This window comes from Rhea pennata, chromosome 10, assembly GCF_028389875.1.
Source record: "Rhea pennata isolate bPtePen1 chromosome 10, bPtePen1.pri, whole genome shotgun sequence".
NCBI classification, from domain to species: Eukaryota; Metazoa; Chordata; class Aves; order Rheiformes; family Rheidae; genus Rhea; species Rhea pennata.
In genome coordinates this window covers 17,994,597-18,015,842 of record NC_084672.1, presented here as the reverse complement: position 1 = coordinate 18,015,842, position 21,246 = coordinate 17,994,597, and the positions used below count along the sequence as shown (strand labels likewise).

Sequence of the window (21,246 nt, the reverse complement as noted above, 5' to 3'; positions counted from 1 at the left end):
TGCCTCGCAACACTGCCTAACTCCGGCTTCTGCCGAGATTTGGGTTCCTTCCCCGAACCGCCCTTCAGCTGCGTGACAGCAGCGCCCGCCGCCGCCGCCCGGCGGGACCGCAGCGCCCCGCGCCCGCCCCGCGCCCCGCGCCGCCGCCGCCGCCGCCGCCGCCGCGCGGGCCCGGCGCCCCCTCCGCCGCGCGCTGACTAACGGCCCCGCCACGCGGCGGCGCCCCCGCGGCCGCTTGGCCCCTGCGCGCCGCCGTACAAACCCGGCTCCCCCGCCCCGCGCCCCCCCCCAACATGGCCGCCCCAGCGGCGCCCGCCTCGGCTCGCCCCGGGCCGCCGCCGCTCGCCGCCCGCCGCCGGCCGTAGGCAGCCGCGGCGCCGGGAGGCGGGCGCCCCGCGGGGAGGCGGAGGGAGCCGCGGGGGCTCCATGAGGGGCTGGGGCAGCCCCAGGCCGGGCCTGCCCAGGCCGCTGACTCCTCCCTTGGGGAAGGGGGGTGCGCTGGGGCCGCCCCCGCCGCCGCCCGCCGGGGCCGGGGCCTGCGCCGCCGCCGTGTGACTGGAGCGCGGGCGGGCGGCTGCGGCGCCGCTCGGAGCCGCGGGCGCGGCGGGCCCGACACCTGCCCGCCGGCGGGCGCGATGTTTTCCCTCAGGCAGCCCAAGCCCACCTTCCGCTCCTACCTTCTGCCGCTGCCGCAGGTAACGCCGCGCCCGCGGCGGCCCGCGCGCCTCCGCCGGGCTCCGCGCGGCACCTGCGCGGCGCCTCCGCCGGGCTCCGCGCGGCCTGGCGCGGGCGGGCGCGCCCCGCGCAGCGCCGCCCCGCGCAGCGCCGCGCAGCGCGGCCTCCCCGGGCGCCGCCGCGCCGCCGTCAAACCTGCCTCAGGTGCGGCGGGCGCCGCGGCCCGGGCCGCCCGGGCGCCGTCCGGCCAGCGGCGCTCCCGCTGCCCGGCTCGCCGCGGGCGCCGCTTTGTCCTGCGTGGTGCCTGGCGGCACTAGCCGTGGCCGCAAAGCCGCCGGGGCCCGGGTGCGCGGCCCGGGTGCGCGGCCCCGCGCCTCTCCAGGGGGCCGGCAGGCCCTCGCGGAAGGCGGGTGCCCCTGTGGCAGCGTGTTTGGCAGGCTGACTCGTTGTCTTCCTTTTTTTCTCTCTCTGGGTGGAAGTGAAATGCCGATGAAATGTATTTCTGGGTATTTTAAATTCTGGGAAGTGATGATTCCACCATCGCTATGGGAACCGTAAGCATTAAGGTTATTTCGCTGAAGGTTCTGATCTTTTTATAGAAGTAAGGTTTCTGTGCATGTGTGGTTTTTTAAAGCTCTGGAATTAAAATGCAAATAGGCATTGCAAGTGTACCTAGGCCTTGGTCTTTAGAAATTTTTCTCATGAAAATTTTTGTCATGTGAGAGTCATACATGTTAAAAATCAGTAGAAAGTTTTGTGTTTTATCTCTATGTAAGTCTTTTTGTGGGACCCAAATCTTTACAGAACATCAAGCCGAAATGCTTTTCATTTGGTCTGTGACTTGTTATACTCTAGGTTATGCAATTAGCTGAACTTTAGCACTTAAAATACTATACTGTTCGTTCAGTGCAAAGCTAAACATACACAAAAATGTTGATATGATTGCATGAATTTATTGTTACAACAAGACCCTCTTTCTTTGAAAGTTAAAAGAATAGTGTTTTCTTTTGCCCAAATAGATCAGAATTGTGTCCAACTGTAAACTTGTGGTTCTTAAGCTTTTTTTCTTTTTTTAATCTTTCCTCCAGGCTGACGACCATATAGCTTCAGAACCCAGGATTAAAAAACTGGAACCGGTACTTTTGCCAGGTAAATATAAATAGGGGATTTAACAGGTATCTAAACTTAGATTCATTTAATCCTTCGGTTTATTCTAATAGGATTGTTAGTTTGCAGATTACTCTCCTTATTTTTCTGTTCTAACCTTGTTACCTAAATCTAAAAGACTGAATACATGTGTAGACAGTTTCTCCTGTGTAATGGGTTAGCATGTGTAGAAGAATGTCTTGCTTTTCTTGTGTATTTGAAGCAGAGAACTACTGTACGTTTTGTAGCTTCTGTGACACCTTCTGGAAGCCTCTTTATTAATAGTTACATCTTTGCCAGATAGGCAGAACTTTACGTCTGTGCAGAACCAATTAAAAAGCCTGTGTTGCAGTCTTCTGTTATTTTAAAGGAAAATATTTGTAGAACTTCAACTAAGTAGGCATAATTGACTACTGTATTGGAAGACTTCTAGTGCCATCTTTATTTGTTTTCTCTTATTCAAAGCTCAACTTTCTGTAATTTTGGAAACTCTTAAGTGTCTTGAAACCTATGCAGGATAAGCTTTTTAATGTGTGAATTAGAAAAGCAATGTGTATTTTTAATAATCTTCATAATTATATATGTTTAAAAATCTAACACATCCTTGACTTGTCTTCCACATTTTAAGTAGGAAGTAAAATCTTTGGTTCAGTAAATTAGGATTTGTGAATGCCTTTTTCAGGTACCAAAAGAACATTCTGCTGTTCTTGGTGTTACTTTGGTCACAAACTGTATGCCGTAGTAGTAAGTTTGGCCAGCTCCAAACTTGGCATTTCTAAGTTTTACTTTGAAGTTAGAATGACTGTAAAATGCTTTTTTTTGTGTGTGTGTGTGTTGTTTTGCTCTTATATTACAAAAAATGTATGGAGAGACACTAATGTTGGAAGGTATTGCTATCATGTTGTCTAAGATTAAGTCTGTTAACTTTCAAAGAGGTAAAAAGCATAAACAAGTTACTGTTCAAAATTATTTTCCATACTGCTTCATATTGGACTGTTGTGAATTAAGCAGCACTGATTGATGTGGTATGGTCTAGTGAGATACCTTAAGCTGAAGAGACTGGAATCTTGAGGAAAAGAAGGGGCTGTATGGAAAGAGTAAATACTGACTGACCTTTCTAATGAAATAAAATAATATGGATTCTATTTGAGGCATAAATACCCTGAAATACATTGCTATGGCTGTTTAATAATTGAAATAATTGTATTTTTATGCTTGTAAAACTTCTATTTGCCACTTGGCATCTTACTGGTTGTGTCGCAGTTATTATTCATCCAAGGCCTTTGACTCACAAGGGAGTGACTGCATGTTCTTCTCTGATACATCCCACAATAAATGCAAGGCAATATGAGGTTGCTTTTTTGAAATGTGGCACATCTCACCCTTTTTGTGGGACGTGCACATTAGCGGTTACACAAAACAACTTATATGCAGTAACATTTTGCTGTGTTATTAATTCTTACTTTGTGAAACCCTGAAGTAAACTTAAAATAGTGCTGAGTCTCTTTTCTCAACTGGCTTGTATTTATTCTAGGTTTGTATCATTTTCTTTGTCTGTGTTATCTTTAAAATTGGCATCTGGTGGCTTTAGGGACATATCGTATCACTCTGGGGTGCTATTTTGAGTTATTTCCTAATAAAATTCATCCTTCCATCCAGTTACAGAATAGCTCTGGCAAAATATTTCAATTTTTGTAAGTCCTTACCCAAATAAAGATGGGGGGGTAGTTTAGAAATTGCTTATTTTACATGACTTACATGAAACTCTTCCTGTTTAAACATCAGCTTAAATGCATTTTTTTTGCTTCTGCCATCAAATGGTGCATTGGAAGAGTATATAAACAAGTACATGTTGCTCTGTTGGATAGGCTGGCTTGCGGATTTGTCATACCTAAGTTTCTGGCCAGATTCCAGCTCAATTAATTACATTATGGCTGACTTGCACTCCCCTGCAAGTACCATTTGAGTGTGGTATTCCTAATACCCTGTCCTTAGTAGCTGCATGAAGCTGCTTTTTGCTCTCAGGAACAGAGTTAAACCTGAGGGACTAAAAAGTCTTTAGTTGGTGGGGTTTTTAAGTACTTCTTTCAGAATGAAATTATTTCAGCACAAGTGGTTACTGACTGGTAATTTGCAAAAACTGCAGATATCTGTATTAAGCATCTGATACCTAAAATATCATTGTTTTGAGGGAGTAGTTTACTAAAAACTGAAATTCCAAAGTAGGACACTAGCTAAATAACCCTACTGTTTGACTCTTATTTTTGTACAATGGAAGTTAGAAGAGGGAGTTCCAGGCATGGAAATAATGAGTCAGGTTCCCAAATGAGGTGTTTTTCTCTTTTTCTTTTCTTTTCTTTTTTCTTTTCTTTTCTTTTCTTTTCTTTTCTTTTCTTTTCTTTTCTTTTCTTTTCTTTTCTTTTCTTTTCTTTTCTAGTAAAAATTAGAATTTATATTGGCATCAACGTTTAACCTGCAGAATTTATTTTCAAAGCTTCCAGTGCACCTCGGAGGAATGGGGACACATCTAACGTTTTGAACAAAACCCTCTATTTTCATGCAGCTGTGTGCCTTGAATAGGGTGTGGCTTTAAGAAAAGCAACAAGTATCACATAAAGCAAGTAAAAAACATAACTGTAGTTCCAACACTGGTATTGTAATAGTGAAAAGCAAATAATTTTACAGAATTCAGTATATTTTCATTTCAAAACACATGGTATAGTTCTAAGATAGTTTTTCATTCTGCAGTGTTATTCTTCTAGTCCAGCTCCTTGATAAAGAATTTTTGCAGATTTAGTTGAAGGGTCGGCCTGTACAACAATTTCACTGTTTTGTTGCTTTATTTGTTTGGCTAGTTAGTTTAATGAAAATACCAGAAAGGAAAAATAGAGGAAACAGGAAGCAGTCTAGCAGTCAGTCCATCAGTGATTTGCCTGGTTAATAGGAAATTAGTTTGTTTACATTAGGGGAGAATGGAGCTGAAGTTTTATGCTTAAGTTAACACTGCTGATACTAAAGTAAATCATAACGGCGTTGTTTTCCTTAAAAGTAATTGTAGTTTTTCTCCAAGGAGTTGCATTATTCTTTTTTCCACAACGTCATCTGTAGCATTTTTGAGACATCTACCTAAGCATTCAAAAAATCTGTATATATAACATAACTGGAATATAGTACTGTGTATATTTTTTGTTTGAACGGCAAAAATGGTGTGGAGCAAGGTGCAATACACAGGCAGATAATGAACCCACCTAGTGTCCATGTTGAAGGCACTGCAGCACTACGGGGCAGGCAGGATGAGTGGAAAAGGTCCTCACAGGTGCTTACGTGCAATGTTCTGCAGGAGGTTATGTAACTCCTGGGACAGTCTGGGTAAGTGTGAGAAAAGGACTGTTCTTCTTGAGCACTAATACTGTTTGTTGTAATTATGTAGTAGCATGTTGTTCTGTTTACTAATCTACTAAAAGATTAAGTTAATAGTTCCTACCTGTAAGTTTTTACAAATCAACTAGAAAAATACATTTTAGTGATTTTTATTTTAAAACATTTGTACAGTAAAATTATATAAGTAAACTGAATTAGATCAGACTTCTTAATCACTAAGACCTGCTCACTTTAGGGCAAGGTAAGAGAATACTGTTGGTGAGCTCCTGTGGCAAAGCAGTTGTTGTTGTCTCTTGTGTCTGCACCGCACCTCGCGGCCTGATGCTGGTTCTGTAAAAGTGAACTTCCAGTGCCATCGGTGGTGCGGGTCGTAGCCACGGTGGGTTGACAACGAAGAATGGCCATGCAGGGCTGGGCGTCTCCTCCCACTGATGGGCCAGCAGCAGGCATGTGGGAGGAAGAAAGAGCAGGGCATGCAGCCCTCAGCCACTAGTTCTGCTCTCCCAGCTTCCTTCAACTTTGTTATGGGGATTTCTAGAATGAAGTAGTCTAGAGGAGTATAGATCATCATGGAGACAGTGCTATCTTTGTAGTTCCTCTTGCTGATTTTTCTCATACGAGTTTATCTGGTCATTTTCTGTACTATGCAAACCTTCAGCACCCAGAGCTTCATCTGGTGAGGACTTCTACAATGTAACGTGATCTTACCTTGTGTGTTGCATAGCACGCTTGCAACGTGCTGTTACAAACTACCCTTATTTGTTTGTTCTGGACTTACCCTGTCTAGTTTCTTTGGACACATCCGAGTTTGAGCGTCACATAGTAAAAGGCAAGCGCTGTTCTCCCATTCTGTGCCATTCGTGATGCTAAGACCTATGTCACTAACTCCCTCTGTTTTGCTTTCCTTTGGGTTAGTCATCTGGGTTTATCCTAACAAGGAAGTCTTCCTTACCTCTGACCATGCTTTTGATCATCTCTGAACATTTTTCAGTTGTGCTGTGTTTTTGTTGGGTGGAATCATGTGTAGTCTCCAAGATTTGCCACTGTATATATATATATTTGTTATGAATATAATAATGCCAGTCGAATTGGTGCCACCACCTGCTGTTTTTTGCTTGTTTTGTGTGTGTGTGTACATGTGTGCTTTGATAGACAGCTCTGTGTGGGGTGGGGAGGTGTTGAGGATACATTAAGCAAAATTTTAGTCTTTTAAAAGTGTCTGATTCTCTGAAGTAGCTCCCAGGCCTCCTTTGCCTAGATGTTTTTTCTTGTCTTGCCAAATATTAGTACCTTAAATTGTGTGTTCTGGAGCAGCTGCAACACATCTTGTGATAGGAGAAGGAAAGCACACCTTTTGGTGAGGCACCCTTGAGTGCAGTACCCCAGGTGTGTTCACTTCTGACTGCTATGCACCCCTGGGCCTCTTTCCTGGCAGTTTCACTTGCTGTGTGGGATCCCAGAGCTGGGGAGGAGAGATCAGGGCGCTGCAGCGGGAAGGAATGAGGTTCCAGCATTGACGGGGGTAAGAAGTACAGAACAGGTTAGTGAGCTTGATGCATAACCCTTGACTTCTCAGGCCTGTTTTTCTTGGATTGATTTTCAAATATGTACTGCTTGATCTATGAAGTATGTTCATCTGATCATGCTGCGTAGTAATGGTATATCATTACTGACAACTAAATTAAACTTGTATAAAATCAATTTCTGATTGTTTTCAAAATATACTCTGTTGATGGTTGTCATTTCTAGCATTGCAGTTTGCTAGCCAAGGCTCTTGTTCATTGTGTAGCCGACTGAGACCTCATGTTGCAGGGTTTGGGGCTTTTCTCTACATCAAGTTTTTTATTCAAAATTAACATGTAATCATAAAAGTAAAAAAGGTAGCATGCAACACTAGATAAGTGCAATAGCAAAATAGAAAATTTGAAACGATATTGCTATTACACTTGTCTTCAGGGATCAGTGCTATACATGAGTATGGCTCATAGTATGAGTATGGCTCTTTTCAGTTTTTCAGAGTGGCTGGGTTATTACTTGGAAAATAATAAATTCCTTACTGTGTTTTTAACGTAGATTTCTCTTTTTAAAGACTTCATAACAAGAATTACCAACATTTTTATTTCATAAATTAGGAGAGTTTCAAATTCTAGATGCAGCTTTCAGATTGTTTTTGCAACTTCCTATAAACTCGTATTTCATACTGCAAGAAGCTTTAAAACAAACCAAACGTTTGACTTGTATTTAGAATAAGTGAGACACTGCTTACAGTAAGTACATAGTAAATGCCCTTTACTATGATAGCTTTTTTGTTTGTTTGACTCAAAGTAAATTTTCAGGCATACCTTGGATTCACTTAATTACTTGTTTTAGTGTTTTTTTTTTTAATTTAGGATTGGCATGACGTAAGTATGCTAAGGCATTCTGCATGTAAAACTCTAAGTTCCAGATACTTAAAGGGGAGTTTACTCATGGAGGCAGTTTATTTTACCTTCCATTTATTTAGTAAAGTTTCTGATTAGTAAAAATTTCAGGTGTTTGTAAATATCTATAGAACTTTTTTTTTTCTCTTTGAGCATATTTAGCTGTAGGGCAGTACAGAAGTCATTCCTTAAAGCTGGAAGGTTGAACATACTTTAAAATTAAATATTCTTATTCTTGTCTATGTGCATTTTGCAAACCAATTCCAAAATAATTGGTTCCTGTCCACTGTGTCCCACATGGATTTAATGCCACAAGTCATTAAAGTCTAAAAAGGGAATAAAATGTTAGTGTAAATTTTGAATTGTCAGCTGAATAAACTTCTGGGGTTTTTTCGTCTCCAGGCAATTATGTTTACTTCCAATGAAATAAGTCTTCAGAGACCTAATTTCTAAAAAAAAAAATCAATATAGAAACACATGCTCCTTAATCAAACCTGAGTGTTTTACACTGTATCCAGTAGGCAGGTTACAAGTTCAGAACAGCATTTATAACTTTTATTTGTGACATATCTGACTGAAAACCACACTTATCTCAAAATGTTACTGATTATACTGTTTAGGCAAAGTCAGGCTTTGGGAATCTTTAGTTTATGCAGCCAGACTAAAAATATGCAAAACACAAAACATCCTCCCTCCTCACTGGTTTCTCTGCTGTTCATGTTATTGAACTCTGGCCAAATCTTTGGTAGAATTTTCTTTTTGGGGGTTTTGATGATAGAGTTCCTTTAATTCAGCCTAAATATCTGTAATAATGCCAAGGGGATCGGTCCTGCTACTCCCTTTTCCCCCTCACAGGTGCATGTGCCTGTTGCATACTTCGTGCTGGCACTTGTTTGTGCTACCATAGAACAAGCCATGTGAAAGCTGATCCAGCTTAAACCAGAATTGACCAAAAATATATATATATATATGTATATATATATGTATATATATATAAAAAAATATATATATATATAGGAAATATATAGGAAAATATATAGGAAAAATATATATAGGAAATATATTGTTAGATTAATTCTCAACTGGATCAGTTCTGTCACCAGACTGATAATGTTTTTCAAAATACTGGTGCCAGCACAAGGGTTGAGGTGGGAATGAAAGCTGAATGTGGAACTGCTCATGTTTTAGTGTTGATACACACTTATGCTGGATTAAGGCAACTGTAAACATGTTCATTAACTCTCTGCTGTGATACTTTGCTTTGGCCCTGGTTGCTGAGAGCCTTCCTCATAGTGGATAGATATCCTCTTCTCACTCCTCCAGCTTCAGGTAGTGGCCTGGCTCCTTCCTTGCATCCTTAGCCATGTTTTTAGGGGCTGAGGGTGCAGGAAGTTCTTACAAAGCATCCTCAGTCAGAAAAGCAACAGCACCTTAGATTGCTCTTACAGTCCATTTATTTTGCAAGGTTCACAAATATTAGCCGTTATTGGACAAATGCCCGTTTTAATCTTGATCTAGTATATGGGAAAAGAATAGTTGTTCTTCTAAGACTTCTAGCAAGTCTTTACTTTTTTGCCCTCTCTTTTTATATTCAGTGTTTCTAACATTTATCAAAGCTCTTACTATGCTTTTTTTTCTTGTACCTTTAACACTGCAGAAATTGTATAATACAAATGTGTGAGATTTCTAACTAGATTAGATTTCTAACTAACTAATTTTTTTTGATACTGTGTATTTAAAACATACCATCTTCCAAAGTATGTTGGGAATGTTTTTTTTGAGAGGAAACCCTAGCCTCTTCCATTAAAAATTAATGCAAACTTAATATATCAGAATTGTTTTTCATTCTCCAGTCTGTGATTGTATTGAGGTATCCTGCTGGAGAATGTTCTTTCTTTGTCAGTTTGTACAGATGTACAGCAACTTTAAATATAGATTATTTTCTAACTAATTGCAGAGATACTAGCAAATAGTGTTAGGGGAAATATGGGAATATCTATAATAGTGTGCAATTTTTTTGTCTTTATAGTATCTTAAATACATTGTACGGGCTAGTGATTTTTTTTAAAAAAGCTTACAAATACTTTTTTCTCTTGATTTTTCTTTTTGAAAGTGGTTAAGCATACTGAACAGAAGATTCATTTAGGAGTGGATTAGAGACATTTACATCTAAATACTTAGAGCATGCTAATAAACCCACACTATTTTGGTATTCTTTAGCTAGAAGAGAACAGCTATAAAAAGGACAACTAAATGATTGAAGATGCTTTAGATTTCAGTTATTAAATAATGAAGCTTTTTTGAAAACATACAAAACTTTAGAAAATGTAATTTAGTACTTGCAAGTCATTTTGGAACAGTTTTAGACTATCTTAGATCTGTCCAAATAAGTGAACTGATTAAAGCGTATTTTTAATTGTTAAATGGTAACTTGAATTAACTTTGACTTGTGTATTGTGAACTTTTTAGACTCTTTATCTTTCACACAAACTTTTCTTGTTATCTTAATTGAATATAATTACTGTCAGCATTAGTGAATGAACAACAGGGATTAGTTTCCTAGGAGTACTTAGGAGTCAGATTTTTATTAATTTAGGTGGGAATTGTACGACTGTGTACATAAAGTGTTTACTCCCCCTGGTTCCCTTAAGTCTTTAAAATGTCATCTTCAGGTTTTGAATTTTAACTTCCATGTTAGTTAAGGGAAGTTTATCCCAATAAACTGTTTTTTATGCTTTTAGTATAGCATTCAAAAAGATCTCTAACCAATATTTTGGGCTCCTGTAAGCTTATTAAGCCTGTAAGATTTGTATTATTCATTTATGGAGTCTAGTTTCAGACATTATTTGCATCTAATAAGTATCAGGTGCTTAATATGCTAGAAATACCGTATGCTAGCCATGTATCATACATGTTCTCTCTATATATGCGCATGCATACAAACATGCATATTTATACTCTGTTTTTTTAATGTTGTCTTTTAAACCGAGGTGCCCAAATACTTTATTTTATCCTGCAACATTTTTGTATTCAGTCAGTATTGTTAAATCTATTGAATACTATGCAGTCTGTTTCATTTCATGCATTAGTGAGGTTGTGGTCCTAGACTTCATTCAAGCAACCCTAGTTCCTGAAAATTTAAGTCTTAAAATGTGCTGTTCTGCTATATTCTTTCTGTATTCATAGGCAGAAAAACTGTACTAGAAGCTGTTTTAGATGGAAGGATTTGGCAGCTGCTTCAGCGAGCAACTGAAAGTCTGGAAATTACTTGAGATTTCTTCTTTGAGTGTCTCTTGAATTTTGAGCTATGATAATACAAAATCCTAAAATGCCAATCATGAAAACTGGATAAATAGGTAAAAGAGACTAGTTTATGCCTCTCTTAATGCTATAAAATATCCAGCCCCTCATCTCTACAGAAGATGCAGGAATTCCAGTTGTTGCATTGCTAATTCTTGCAGCTTTTGCTTACTTTGTTCAGAATCTCTCAAATTGATTTAAGGTCTGATTTCCCTGTTACTGATGATAAATATTCATTAAACTGATGCTAATGCACAAAACAACTCAGAAAATGCCTTTGAGACTGTGTTATGTACACGAAGTTCTGCCTGTATGCAGATGATTAGATCTAGAGTCACTGATAATCTACAAATTAATCTTCCAGATGGCGAGGGAGCTATATTTGTCTTTAAGATTTTCTTATTTGTCCTAGGCTACCTTGCTGTGACAAAGAAATGAAATTAAACTCGATCCTGTGTTGCCTGGCACCAAAAATGACAGAAACACTGTTGAGAAGGCAAAAAGATGCAGAATATCTTGTATTTTAGTATGTTATTGATCAGGGATAGTATTACCGAGTTTTGCAGATAAAATCACCCTGAGCCCGAGGCCGAGCTCACTTAGCCTGACTCAAAGCTGGCGCCGCAGCGGTGATGCCTGCTGCCCGCGGGCGTCAGCTTGCTGGGTCAAGCCCCCGTGCTGCTGCCGGTTGCACGCTTGGCTCTGCTTCCTGAAGTTTCTCTGGGCTGTAGCGGGTTGTGTCTTGTTAGTGGGTTAACTGTACAATATATATCAACTTTCTTAACGTCCGAAGTATAGCGGAGTCGAATTACAGGTGCTTTGGGAAGATTTAGCAGGCTTTTTTTCCCGAAGGGTGTCAGTTTCTGAAGCTGTGTGCTCAAAATAGAGGGATTATTAGTTGGATAGATCTTTTGATCTCATGTTATTTCTGTGATTCATGTATTCAGTGTAGGAATATTTTATTAAACATGATTAGGCTTTATATATAAAAGATGACAACCTGTAATTTTTTTCTGGTTTCCTGTCAGAGTTTAAACAAACTGTTCTTGGCTCCTGAGATCGTTCTCTGACTGTTCGAGTCACATGGAAGTGTTGACTGCTGTTCCGTGTCTGGAACAGCTTGTGACTGTTTACTGGAAAAAAAGCAGCAGCTACATTGTAAAAATGTGCAGTGTAATAACTCTGAATAGCTCCGTTGTTGACACTTGTACAGAAATATCACCTACCGAACTACAAATACAATCAGGTTTCATCATAAAACTTTCCAAGGCCAACCAGTACTACTTATGTTGTTCAACTACTTTCCTAAATTTACCTTAAATTTAGAAGGTTTGCTCCTTTTTGTATTGCTTATTATACACATCCAAAAGAGGGATAAAAGTTATGTCTCAGTATAAAATTCCAAGTCTACTATTAAAAAGAAAAAAGTCCTGTTTGGCTAGTGTCTCTCAAACAGCATCTGTTAAATTTGCATTACAAATTTTCTCCTGCTTTGTTGTAAATATATTTAAACCCTTCAGTTGAAATCGGTATGTGTACACTCCCTGTCTAGTCATCTTGTAATACTTCGGTTCAAAACTGACAGTTCTATGTTAGAGGCGTAAGCCTGAGTACAAGGCAGAAGATCCAGACTGGGTCAAAAAGTCCAGAATGTATTTGTGTTAGATGAAGTGACACTAAATGAAATTGCACTAAAATAGGACTAGTGTTAACATGTTACAGTGTAGCTATGCAGTCATGAGGAGCAGAGGGAAGAAGTAGAAAGGACTGGTTTGGGTGAAGAGGGTGACCTAGCAGGCCTATGTTTTAAACTGCAGTTGATTCAACTTTAAGAAGTTTGTGAGTTATTTCACTACAGTTTTATAACATTAAAGACATGAAGTTCTGAAATACTTTGGTCATAATATTTTATGCTTTTAGCAGGAGTATCTCCTATATGATGATAATACTTCATTTGACAGCAGAGAATGTTGCAATGAAAAAAATACCAATATGGCAGATGTGCACTTTATTTTCTGGTGCATTTGGCTCTCCATGTCTTTTATTAGAAATGCCAGTGATAAACCAGAGGTGTTGAGAAAGGGAGGAATAAAAGCTAGTCAGATTTGGAAGAACTGATTTGTGGAGAGGAGAAGTTTGACAGGCTGAATGCAATCGAATTTGACAGTGAGTAGTTGAAGATTAACAACTGTGAGATGGAATTGTTTAAATACAATGTATGTGGTTTTGAAGTTATTTAAATAAATAGCTTATTAGAAGAATTACTGAGCAATAGGGCATTTCAGGCCAGACTGCTGAAAATATTGAAACACTTTAATTTTAATGTTTAACAGAAGTAGGCCTTGTCATTCCCGTATACCCCATTATAAGACAGTGTTTTCAATTGCTATTAATTTGGTTGAACTTTAACTGTTTATACTGAAGTTGTCTTTCCCCTCCCCCCCTTCAATTCAGAGGCTTATTTAACCATAGTTTAGAGATATATGAGAGAAGATTTTTGAGGTTCAGCAAATCTCAGTCTATTGTCAGTAAAGCATGTTCACAATTCTTGCAGCTTTTGATAGACTGGATGATACATGCGTATGGTAACCACAATAGTCAGTACAACTAGTTTTGTCCCTTTACATCCTCTAGTTGTGCAGCAACCATACAACCTGCACAAAACACTTGGGATAATTCTGTCAACCTAAGGCCATGGTTGGTTGAATAAATTCTTGTAGTTTGTACTGAATGAGCAAAGACCAGGAGTTTTGCTGCTACTCTGGCTTCCACGCTGATGTATAATTACATTAGGGGCAAAAGAGCCAGCAGGGCAACTTAGCTAAGTAGCTCAGGATGAGGAACATGAACGGAAACTGGGACTCGAGCCCAGCAAAAGGTGCATTTCCAAAGTCGGGCGCTCTGGAGTTTGGGGTGCAGAGAATGATTCTGTGGGTGCAATGGTAATGTGGGTACAGTGAGAGCAGCACTAGGGAAATACTGGGATGCAAATGTCCTTTGGAGCAGCAGGGAGGTGGCAGGCTTGTTCAGAGCTGGAGTATACAAGTAACTGACTTCTGCCAGTGGTAAAGTTACCCAAAGACCTGAGTGTTTCATTGCAAAGCGGTGGGTACACTGAGATGATATTTCAAGAAATTGGGACTAGACGTGTCAAAACTGTTATGAGCAAATTAATCTTTAGCAGTCTTTAGTCTCTCTTTTTTTTTTTTTTTTTTTTTTAAGAAAACTAGTACAAAATTACATTTTTTTTGAACACGTGTCCATTATTTGTGGTAGTCAGTAGCAGAAGAAAGTAGTTGATCTGACAACAGAAGCAATAGCATTGTACAGGAATAAGGTAAATGACCAAACTTATTTGCTGAAGTAAGAATGAAGTTGCCATTTAGCTTCCAGAAACTTCTGTTGTGGAACTTAAAAGCAGCATTATACACAGTAATTTCTTGTTTTGTAATGATTCTAAGTCTCATTTGCCTCTATACTTTTTTATTTCATAGCTTATCCTGAGTGAATTACAATTTTTTCTTTTTCATTTGGGTAAATTTTAAATATATGTTAAAGGTCTTCTGTTTTGCATGATAAAGTGATTGGTACTCCTTCATTAGCTGGTCATGGCAAAAACTTTGAAATGGTAACAAATGGTTAATGGATTGTTTCATTGTTTTTCTTCCTTTACGGAGTTGCCTGAATATCTGATAATAAATAGAAAGCTGAATGTGGATTGACATTCCAAATCCATGAGCTTCATAAGGTTCTCTAAAATAATTAAAAGTTAGAAATAGCCATGTATTGTTAAATTAAATCCTAGCTAAAGGCCATGAATATGTGCCTTTGTTTAAAGAACAGTGTTGTTCAGACTAGTGAATTTTTAAGACAAAAATCGCAGCTTTTGATCTTTGAGTATAAGATTTTGTTATTTTTTTCCCCTTTTTAATTGCTAGGCAATATTGTCTGTTTTGGAAAGTTTGTTTTCTTTTCTTCCTAGAATGGCATTCATTAAATTCCAGGTTGAGGCAAAAGCTGTATATAACCTGAAACATGTAAAGAGTTAGGGGTTTCTAGGTACCATGGACTTAGAACTGTTGTACCTACAAGATTTATATAGGTTATTTTTTACATCTTCTTTTTCTATTTTAGGTGAAATTGTGGTAAATGAAGTCAATTTTGTGAGAAAATGTATTGCAACAGATACAAGTCAATATGACCTGTGGGGCAAATTGGTTTGCACTAACTTCAAGATTTCCTTTATTACGGATGACCCTATGCCATTGCAGGTTTGTTATTCCTTATATTGATACCTCAGAACAACAAATGTGATGGCTAAAATGGATTTAAGTAGAATATAGTGAATCTGTCACATAACTGATAAAAATGTGATGCCTTATACAATAAAGAAAGCTCAGTGATAAGGTTAAAAGGCCCTATTCTGAATGTGTTAATGTTCCCATCCCATATTTCAGAGTATTAGAACAGAGCAAGTTTGTGATGGAAGTACAGCCAGCTCTATTTACCACTGTTTATGGAGGCTTCTTTGGGAAAAGATTTAATAGAAGGCTAAGCAGGAATTGTATAAAAACATGTTCCTCTTTGAAGAGGAGAATTGCGAATGTTCCTTTGACTAGACAAGTGTCAGATCAGTAAAGCCTTTAATGCATCCAAGTTTTATTGGCATCAGTGAGAGAGGACAAAGTAACCATGAAGTGAGCTTTCATTGTAGATGAGGTAACAACAAAAGATGAAAAAGAGACCATGCCTTTGTCAAAGCAAAACATGCAAAATTCATAAACTTAATCAATATTTGAACAGCATAGCATACAGCACTAAGTTTGGAAATCAACTTGTCAGTTGTATATTGTTCTCAAAGTTGTTTAATATTTTGTTTAAAAATATTCCATTAATTAGGTATGTATAAAACTCTGAAAGTAGAGATGCTTATTTGGTAATGGTTAGGAATTTTGTTTCCTTCAAAAAATTAATTCTTGTCATGAGAGGAGTTTGTCAAAACTTACACAATTTATCAAATTTGCTGATAGTGACTTAGTTCTAATAAGGAAAAACATAACAATTTGAAAACTTGTTACTTTAAAGGCATTATGTGAATTTAATGTCTATTGTCTTAAAGTGCATGTTTGCCCTGGGCTTCTACTTTTTGAGTTTATTATTTTTCAGTACTATTTTTCTGCTATAGTTTTTACTGCTTGGAGTTGAGATTAACTCTTCATTCTATATGAAAGCAGTAAGTGACTACCCTACCTGCAGCGTATGAATAAGATGGATTCAGAACCCTGAGCCATCTGGGCTGCAGGTCTATAGTAGCACTGAGGAGCAAGCTTTCATATTTAATCAGTTCTCTCTGACAATATCATAGAATCATAGAACGGCAAGGTTGGAAGGGACCTCTGGAGATCATCTAGTCCAACCCTCAGCGTAGCCCCGTACGGGGGGGATTGAACCCACGACCTTGGCATTAGCAGCACCATGCTCTAACCAACTGAGCTAAACCTGCCCCCCCAGTATGAAAAGATTTGGTTGTTTTCTTGTGAAGGCTAAGTTCACACGTTTCTTTCTGTAGTTACATTGATAGTTGGAGATGTGTGTACTATACTTCCAAATGTACTGAATTTCTAACAGCAAGTTAAAGGCTAGCAAATTCAATATAAATAATGACTTTTTTTTGCGCACACCACTGGGGTTTCACAAGGGAGTTGTCACTGCTACATTTAACTGGCTATGAGTAGGCGAGGATTGTAAATAAGTCAGAACAGTCTAGGCATGCCTGACTTCAATCATCATTTCTTCAAAGTTGTGCTGTGTATCTCCTGGCTGAGAACTACAGAACTGTAATTATTGGCTATAAATTCATGTGTTACAGAAATTCCATTATAAAAACCTTCTTCTTGGTGAACATGATGTCCCGCTAACATGCATTGAGCAGATTGTCACAGGTAAGGCAAAAATAGTTAAATATGATGACAGGCTTTAAAACTATTCAGTTCAAAGCTGTTTACTGTTTGTTAGGTTGTGCAGAGTTGTGTACACTTAAGGTGTAATGTCATTCATCTCCCATCCCCGCTACGTTGAGGACTTTGAAGTCAAGCTAAAAATCCTAAAAGTTGCTTGAAACTTGAGATACTGTGCAGGAGATAGGTATTTAGTTGGTCTTTATTGATTTTAAATCTTTAACAGTACTGAATCAACAGTTGTTCTAGAAGGATATCTTTTAGCAGCACATAATTTTATTAGCAACTCTTTTATATTTGAGTGTCTGAATGTCTTCCACTTAAATACACTGGATTTCAAAAAGCACATCACTTAAACAATTTACATGTAGCTGGGACATCCCACAACATGAGTACCTGAGTTTTCAGTGTCTCTAACTTGATAGCAGTTTAGTACCCAGTGGTCTTCAAAATCTACAAGTGTCAATACACTATCTGAAGAAGTAACTTATAAAATACTTGTTTTGAATAACGATTTTTTTGATTTGATGGCTCAATAGAATACTGTATATAGACACTATATTGCTATCAAGCAAAAAGAATGTGTTATATCTTGTAACTTAGGAATTTCTTATAACTGATAAATTTCAAAATTTTGTTACACTAAGGGCTGTTAAATACTTGTCCTTCTGACTCTAGATAAGTTAAATCATTCATGTAAATAAGCTTTCAGTACCCAAAGTCTTCTGATAATCCATCTCCACTCTGGAAACTGGTTGTAATGACTGAAAAGATTAATGTTTTTGAGGAAAAACATTATGTAGAGACACTTCTTAAATTAAAAGGTGCTCCCTACTGACTCTGTGATGTGGTCTTGCCATTGGCCCACACTTGTTTCCCTTTTTCAAAAGTACCAGGTAGAAGTGACAAAACAGTAATGCTATTGCAAATCTGTTAACAGCAGTTTTGTACAGAGAGAAATGTTTATAAAAGTGATGCTGCGAACTTCTCATTTAACATCTTGTGCAAACTCTTATATGTTGAAAACTACGATAGCTTTTATTCTGAAGCTTGAGGGTTGACAGATTCTAGGGGGGTTTTTGTGCAAGTTACCCCAGAGTAAACTGTCAAATAGCATGAATGTTTTCAACTTCATTAGAAGAATGGCAAAAATTGTCTAGGACTCCTTTCTGTTTAGCTTTTTTGTTAAAATGTGAAGCTCTTTAGAGGGAGAGGGCAGAATTTCCTGCCCACATGCTTGGACAGATTAGTTTTTATTATTCTATATATAGACTTATCCTAAATTTATTGAAGCATAAGCTTTTACTAACAAGAATTCAGTGAAAATTTTGACTAAGCTGCAGAAGAGGTTGCTCAATAGCTGTTAATTGAGGGTAAATAGTGAAGGTGTATTGATTTTTGTATACAATGGCCAGGTAGCTGCTATTCCTTTCAGTTGTGTCTGTGGTCTCTGAGTTCATGGTTAAGGTCTGTGCCGAAGGGTAAGTGCAGGATCTAGCTGGAAGCATGGGAATGTGAGAGGTGATAGAGACAGTGCAGAATATCTTTTTTAAAAAGAATTGCTAGTTTGTCTGATATGCCTTAAGAAAGGCAACTGCAGTATAGAAAGAGAATAAATTGTTGAAACTACAACTTAGCATTTATGGTAGTTATTGTCTCCTTATCTAGCCATTAGCTCTCCATCATTTTTCAGGGAGAAGGACGACCTTAATCTGCAGATCTTTAAGTCCCACTTTGTCCCAGAACATTTGCCTTAAGTTCCCTGGAAGTGCTCAAGCTTAACCCAGATGATATCTGCAGCTAACTGTGGAAATTAGCTATTCAATCAATCATATGCTTTTCAGTTACCACACACACACACACGCAAAAGAGGTTTCTGTAATGCTTATTCTTTAAAATCTTAACTTTTTCCATTTGAAAAGGAGAAATACAGACCTGGAGACACAGCCTGTCTATGCAGGTCTAGACAACCTGGCAATTTACAGCACTTTGCATTATTGAGTTTAGTGCAAGAAATAAGTGGTTAATTTTAGTCTTAAGCACTTTTTTTATACATTCAAGTGAAAAACAAATGAACAAACAAACCCCTCCTCCCTCCCCCAGCATGTTGTCAAAAACTGTACATCAGAAGGGCACTGCAAGCATGTGCAACAAGCTGGGAGCAAAAATTACTCTTTGAAATAGTACATATTAACTCCTTGTTGGTAAGGTGGTTGTTGATGGGTAAAAATAATCTGGGCATACCAGAATCAGTAATTCAGCCACTTTGAAGAAAGACTGATCAATGTTCTACCTAATTTAAATAGTTGAAATATACTATTAAATGAAAAACAGCAAGTAGAAGCACTTCTCTATCTGTGGTTTGAGCTAGTTGTGCTATATACTTATGACACAGTCCAATAATGTTATATTTTCTTTACAGTGAATGACACCAAGAGGAAGCAGAAGGTCCTTGGTCCTAATCAAAAACTTAAATTTAACCCAACAGAATTAATCATTTATTGCAAAGACTTCCGTATTGTCAGATTTCGCTTTGATGAAGCAGGTCCTGAAAGTGCAAAAAAGGTATATCTTTTTGTGGGTCTTGCATTGTAGTAATTACATGTAACAAGAGCTGTGCTAATAAGGAACTTTTGCTTTGTTTTCGTAGAGATATAGGGGCAAAAATCTTAAAACTACTCATACATCCTGTTATAGGAGATTACCTAGATTTTAGAGTTAAAATGACTGGATAAATACACTTTATATGTTTTATCGCTTTTTTGTGGATAAGATAAGCATGCATTTCTAGTATCATATCTGTTATACTTAAAAAAAACCTGAAGTCGTCTTTGGAAGGACTGGAATCAAAATGCTGTATTGCAGCTGTGCAACAGATTACACAGATACTATACATACACATCGATACATATACACAGATATATGTATATATCTGACAGATACACATTTCAAAGTGGAATATGTATGGTATTTGCATTTTTTCTGAAAGCCATAATCTTAAATTAACTGTAGGTAAAGTGTACTATCTTGCATATATTTCTTACAAGCATTGTATAGTGAATTGTCTGACTAGCTTTTAGTTACTAATTTGTTTTAAGACTGAGACAAAGGAGAGTTGAAGGCTATTCATATGTTCATATGAACTTTCTGTTAGAATTTTACTTCCCCCCGCCCTCCCTTTAAACACTTGCATAGAAAGATGGAGTTTCTTAGATGTTAAGAGATGTTAAGGAGTTCAGGATCCTAGACCCAAACCATAACGTATAAAAATTGTGCACACCTTTCCAGTGCTTAAAGAAAGTAAGCTTCTTGGCCAGAAAAGTACTGTCTGTTTGTCTAAAACAGCATAAAATCATGATCACTTTTCTCAGCATTATAGTGGAATAAACTAGCATGCCTTTTGAAAAAAAAGTTTTCTGTCTGTATACTCCTAGAAATTTCGTTCCTTCTCTAGTTCTATCTTCTAACAGTTCTTATCATAGGGCTAAATGAAGTCATACAATGTTGCTTAACCTAGTAAGGTCCAGATAAGTTCCTACTTCCAGTGCTATCCAATATGGCTAGTCTGTGTTACTAGATTCGCTCACCAGCTTCCTTGCTCCGATGTGGTGGGCACCCAGTTGTGGTCAGGTGTGGCATAGCCGTGCTTTCCTAACGAATGACCCATTTTGCTCACAGAGAGTCCTCTTTGACTGTACAATAAAGAGTTTGAGCTCAACCCGGTAAGACCAAAGCACTGTCTGCCAAGACCTAAGGTTTTTTTGCAGTCACGCATGATGCCCAGTTCATCATTTTTTCACTTCCTGGAGACTGCCTTCTCCCCAGGATTCATGGGTGGAAGTCTGGAGTTACAAAGCTGACTGTTCTTCCCTTTTTGCTCTTCTAGATTTCTCCATGTGTGCTGCCTTCAGTGTTTGTAGCCTTTCATGTTTGGCAGTCTTGCAGCAGTCAATTCCCCTTTCACAGCTTCTCTGAAATCTCCCTGGAGCAACCTCCAGTCTGTCTATCTGCAATATCTTTATAGCAACTGTTTCTAGTTGGCTGTCACAGCTAAGAAGAGTAACTAGCCTGGGGGAGGGAGGAAGAGTACAAACTCAGTATCTCATTAACTCTTCCTGTACTGCATTCCCTATTGCAAGAGTGAAAAATCAAACTTTTTAAGAAGGCATTTTCTTCATGCATTTATAATTACATGATCTGATGTGTTTTTTTTTCCCTGATAGAAATAACAGCTAGTTCTAGAGATCCAAAAAGATCTGAACATGTATAGCTATAAATATAGTATGGGTGCTGATAAACAGCATAAGAATCCCCATTTTCAAATGTCAGAATGTGTTCACCAGAAAGAGTAGAAGAAAAGTTGTGCA

At 38.6% G+C, this 21,246-nt stretch overlaps 1 protein-coding gene across 1 annotated transcript in view; it reads left to right on the top strand.

Annotated features, from left to right (window-relative positions):
- Window positions 1-570: 570 nt before the first annotated feature.
- Window positions 571-21,246, top strand: part of MTMR10 (myotubularin related protein 10) — a 41,423-nt gene continuing 20,747 nt past the window's right edge. The window contains exons 1-5 of the mRNA XM_062583414.1: window positions 571-695; window positions 1,764-1,824; window positions 15,057-15,193; window positions 16,792-16,864; window positions 19,302-19,444. Coding sequence (XP_062439398.1) covers window positions 636-695; window positions 1,764-1,824; window positions 15,057-15,193; window positions 16,792-16,864; window positions 19,302-19,444 — 474 coding nt within the window. The 5' untranslated portion in view covers window positions 571-635. The remainder of the gene's footprint in view (window positions 696-1,763; window positions 1,825-15,056; window positions 15,194-16,791; window positions 16,865-19,301; window positions 19,445-21,246) is intronic.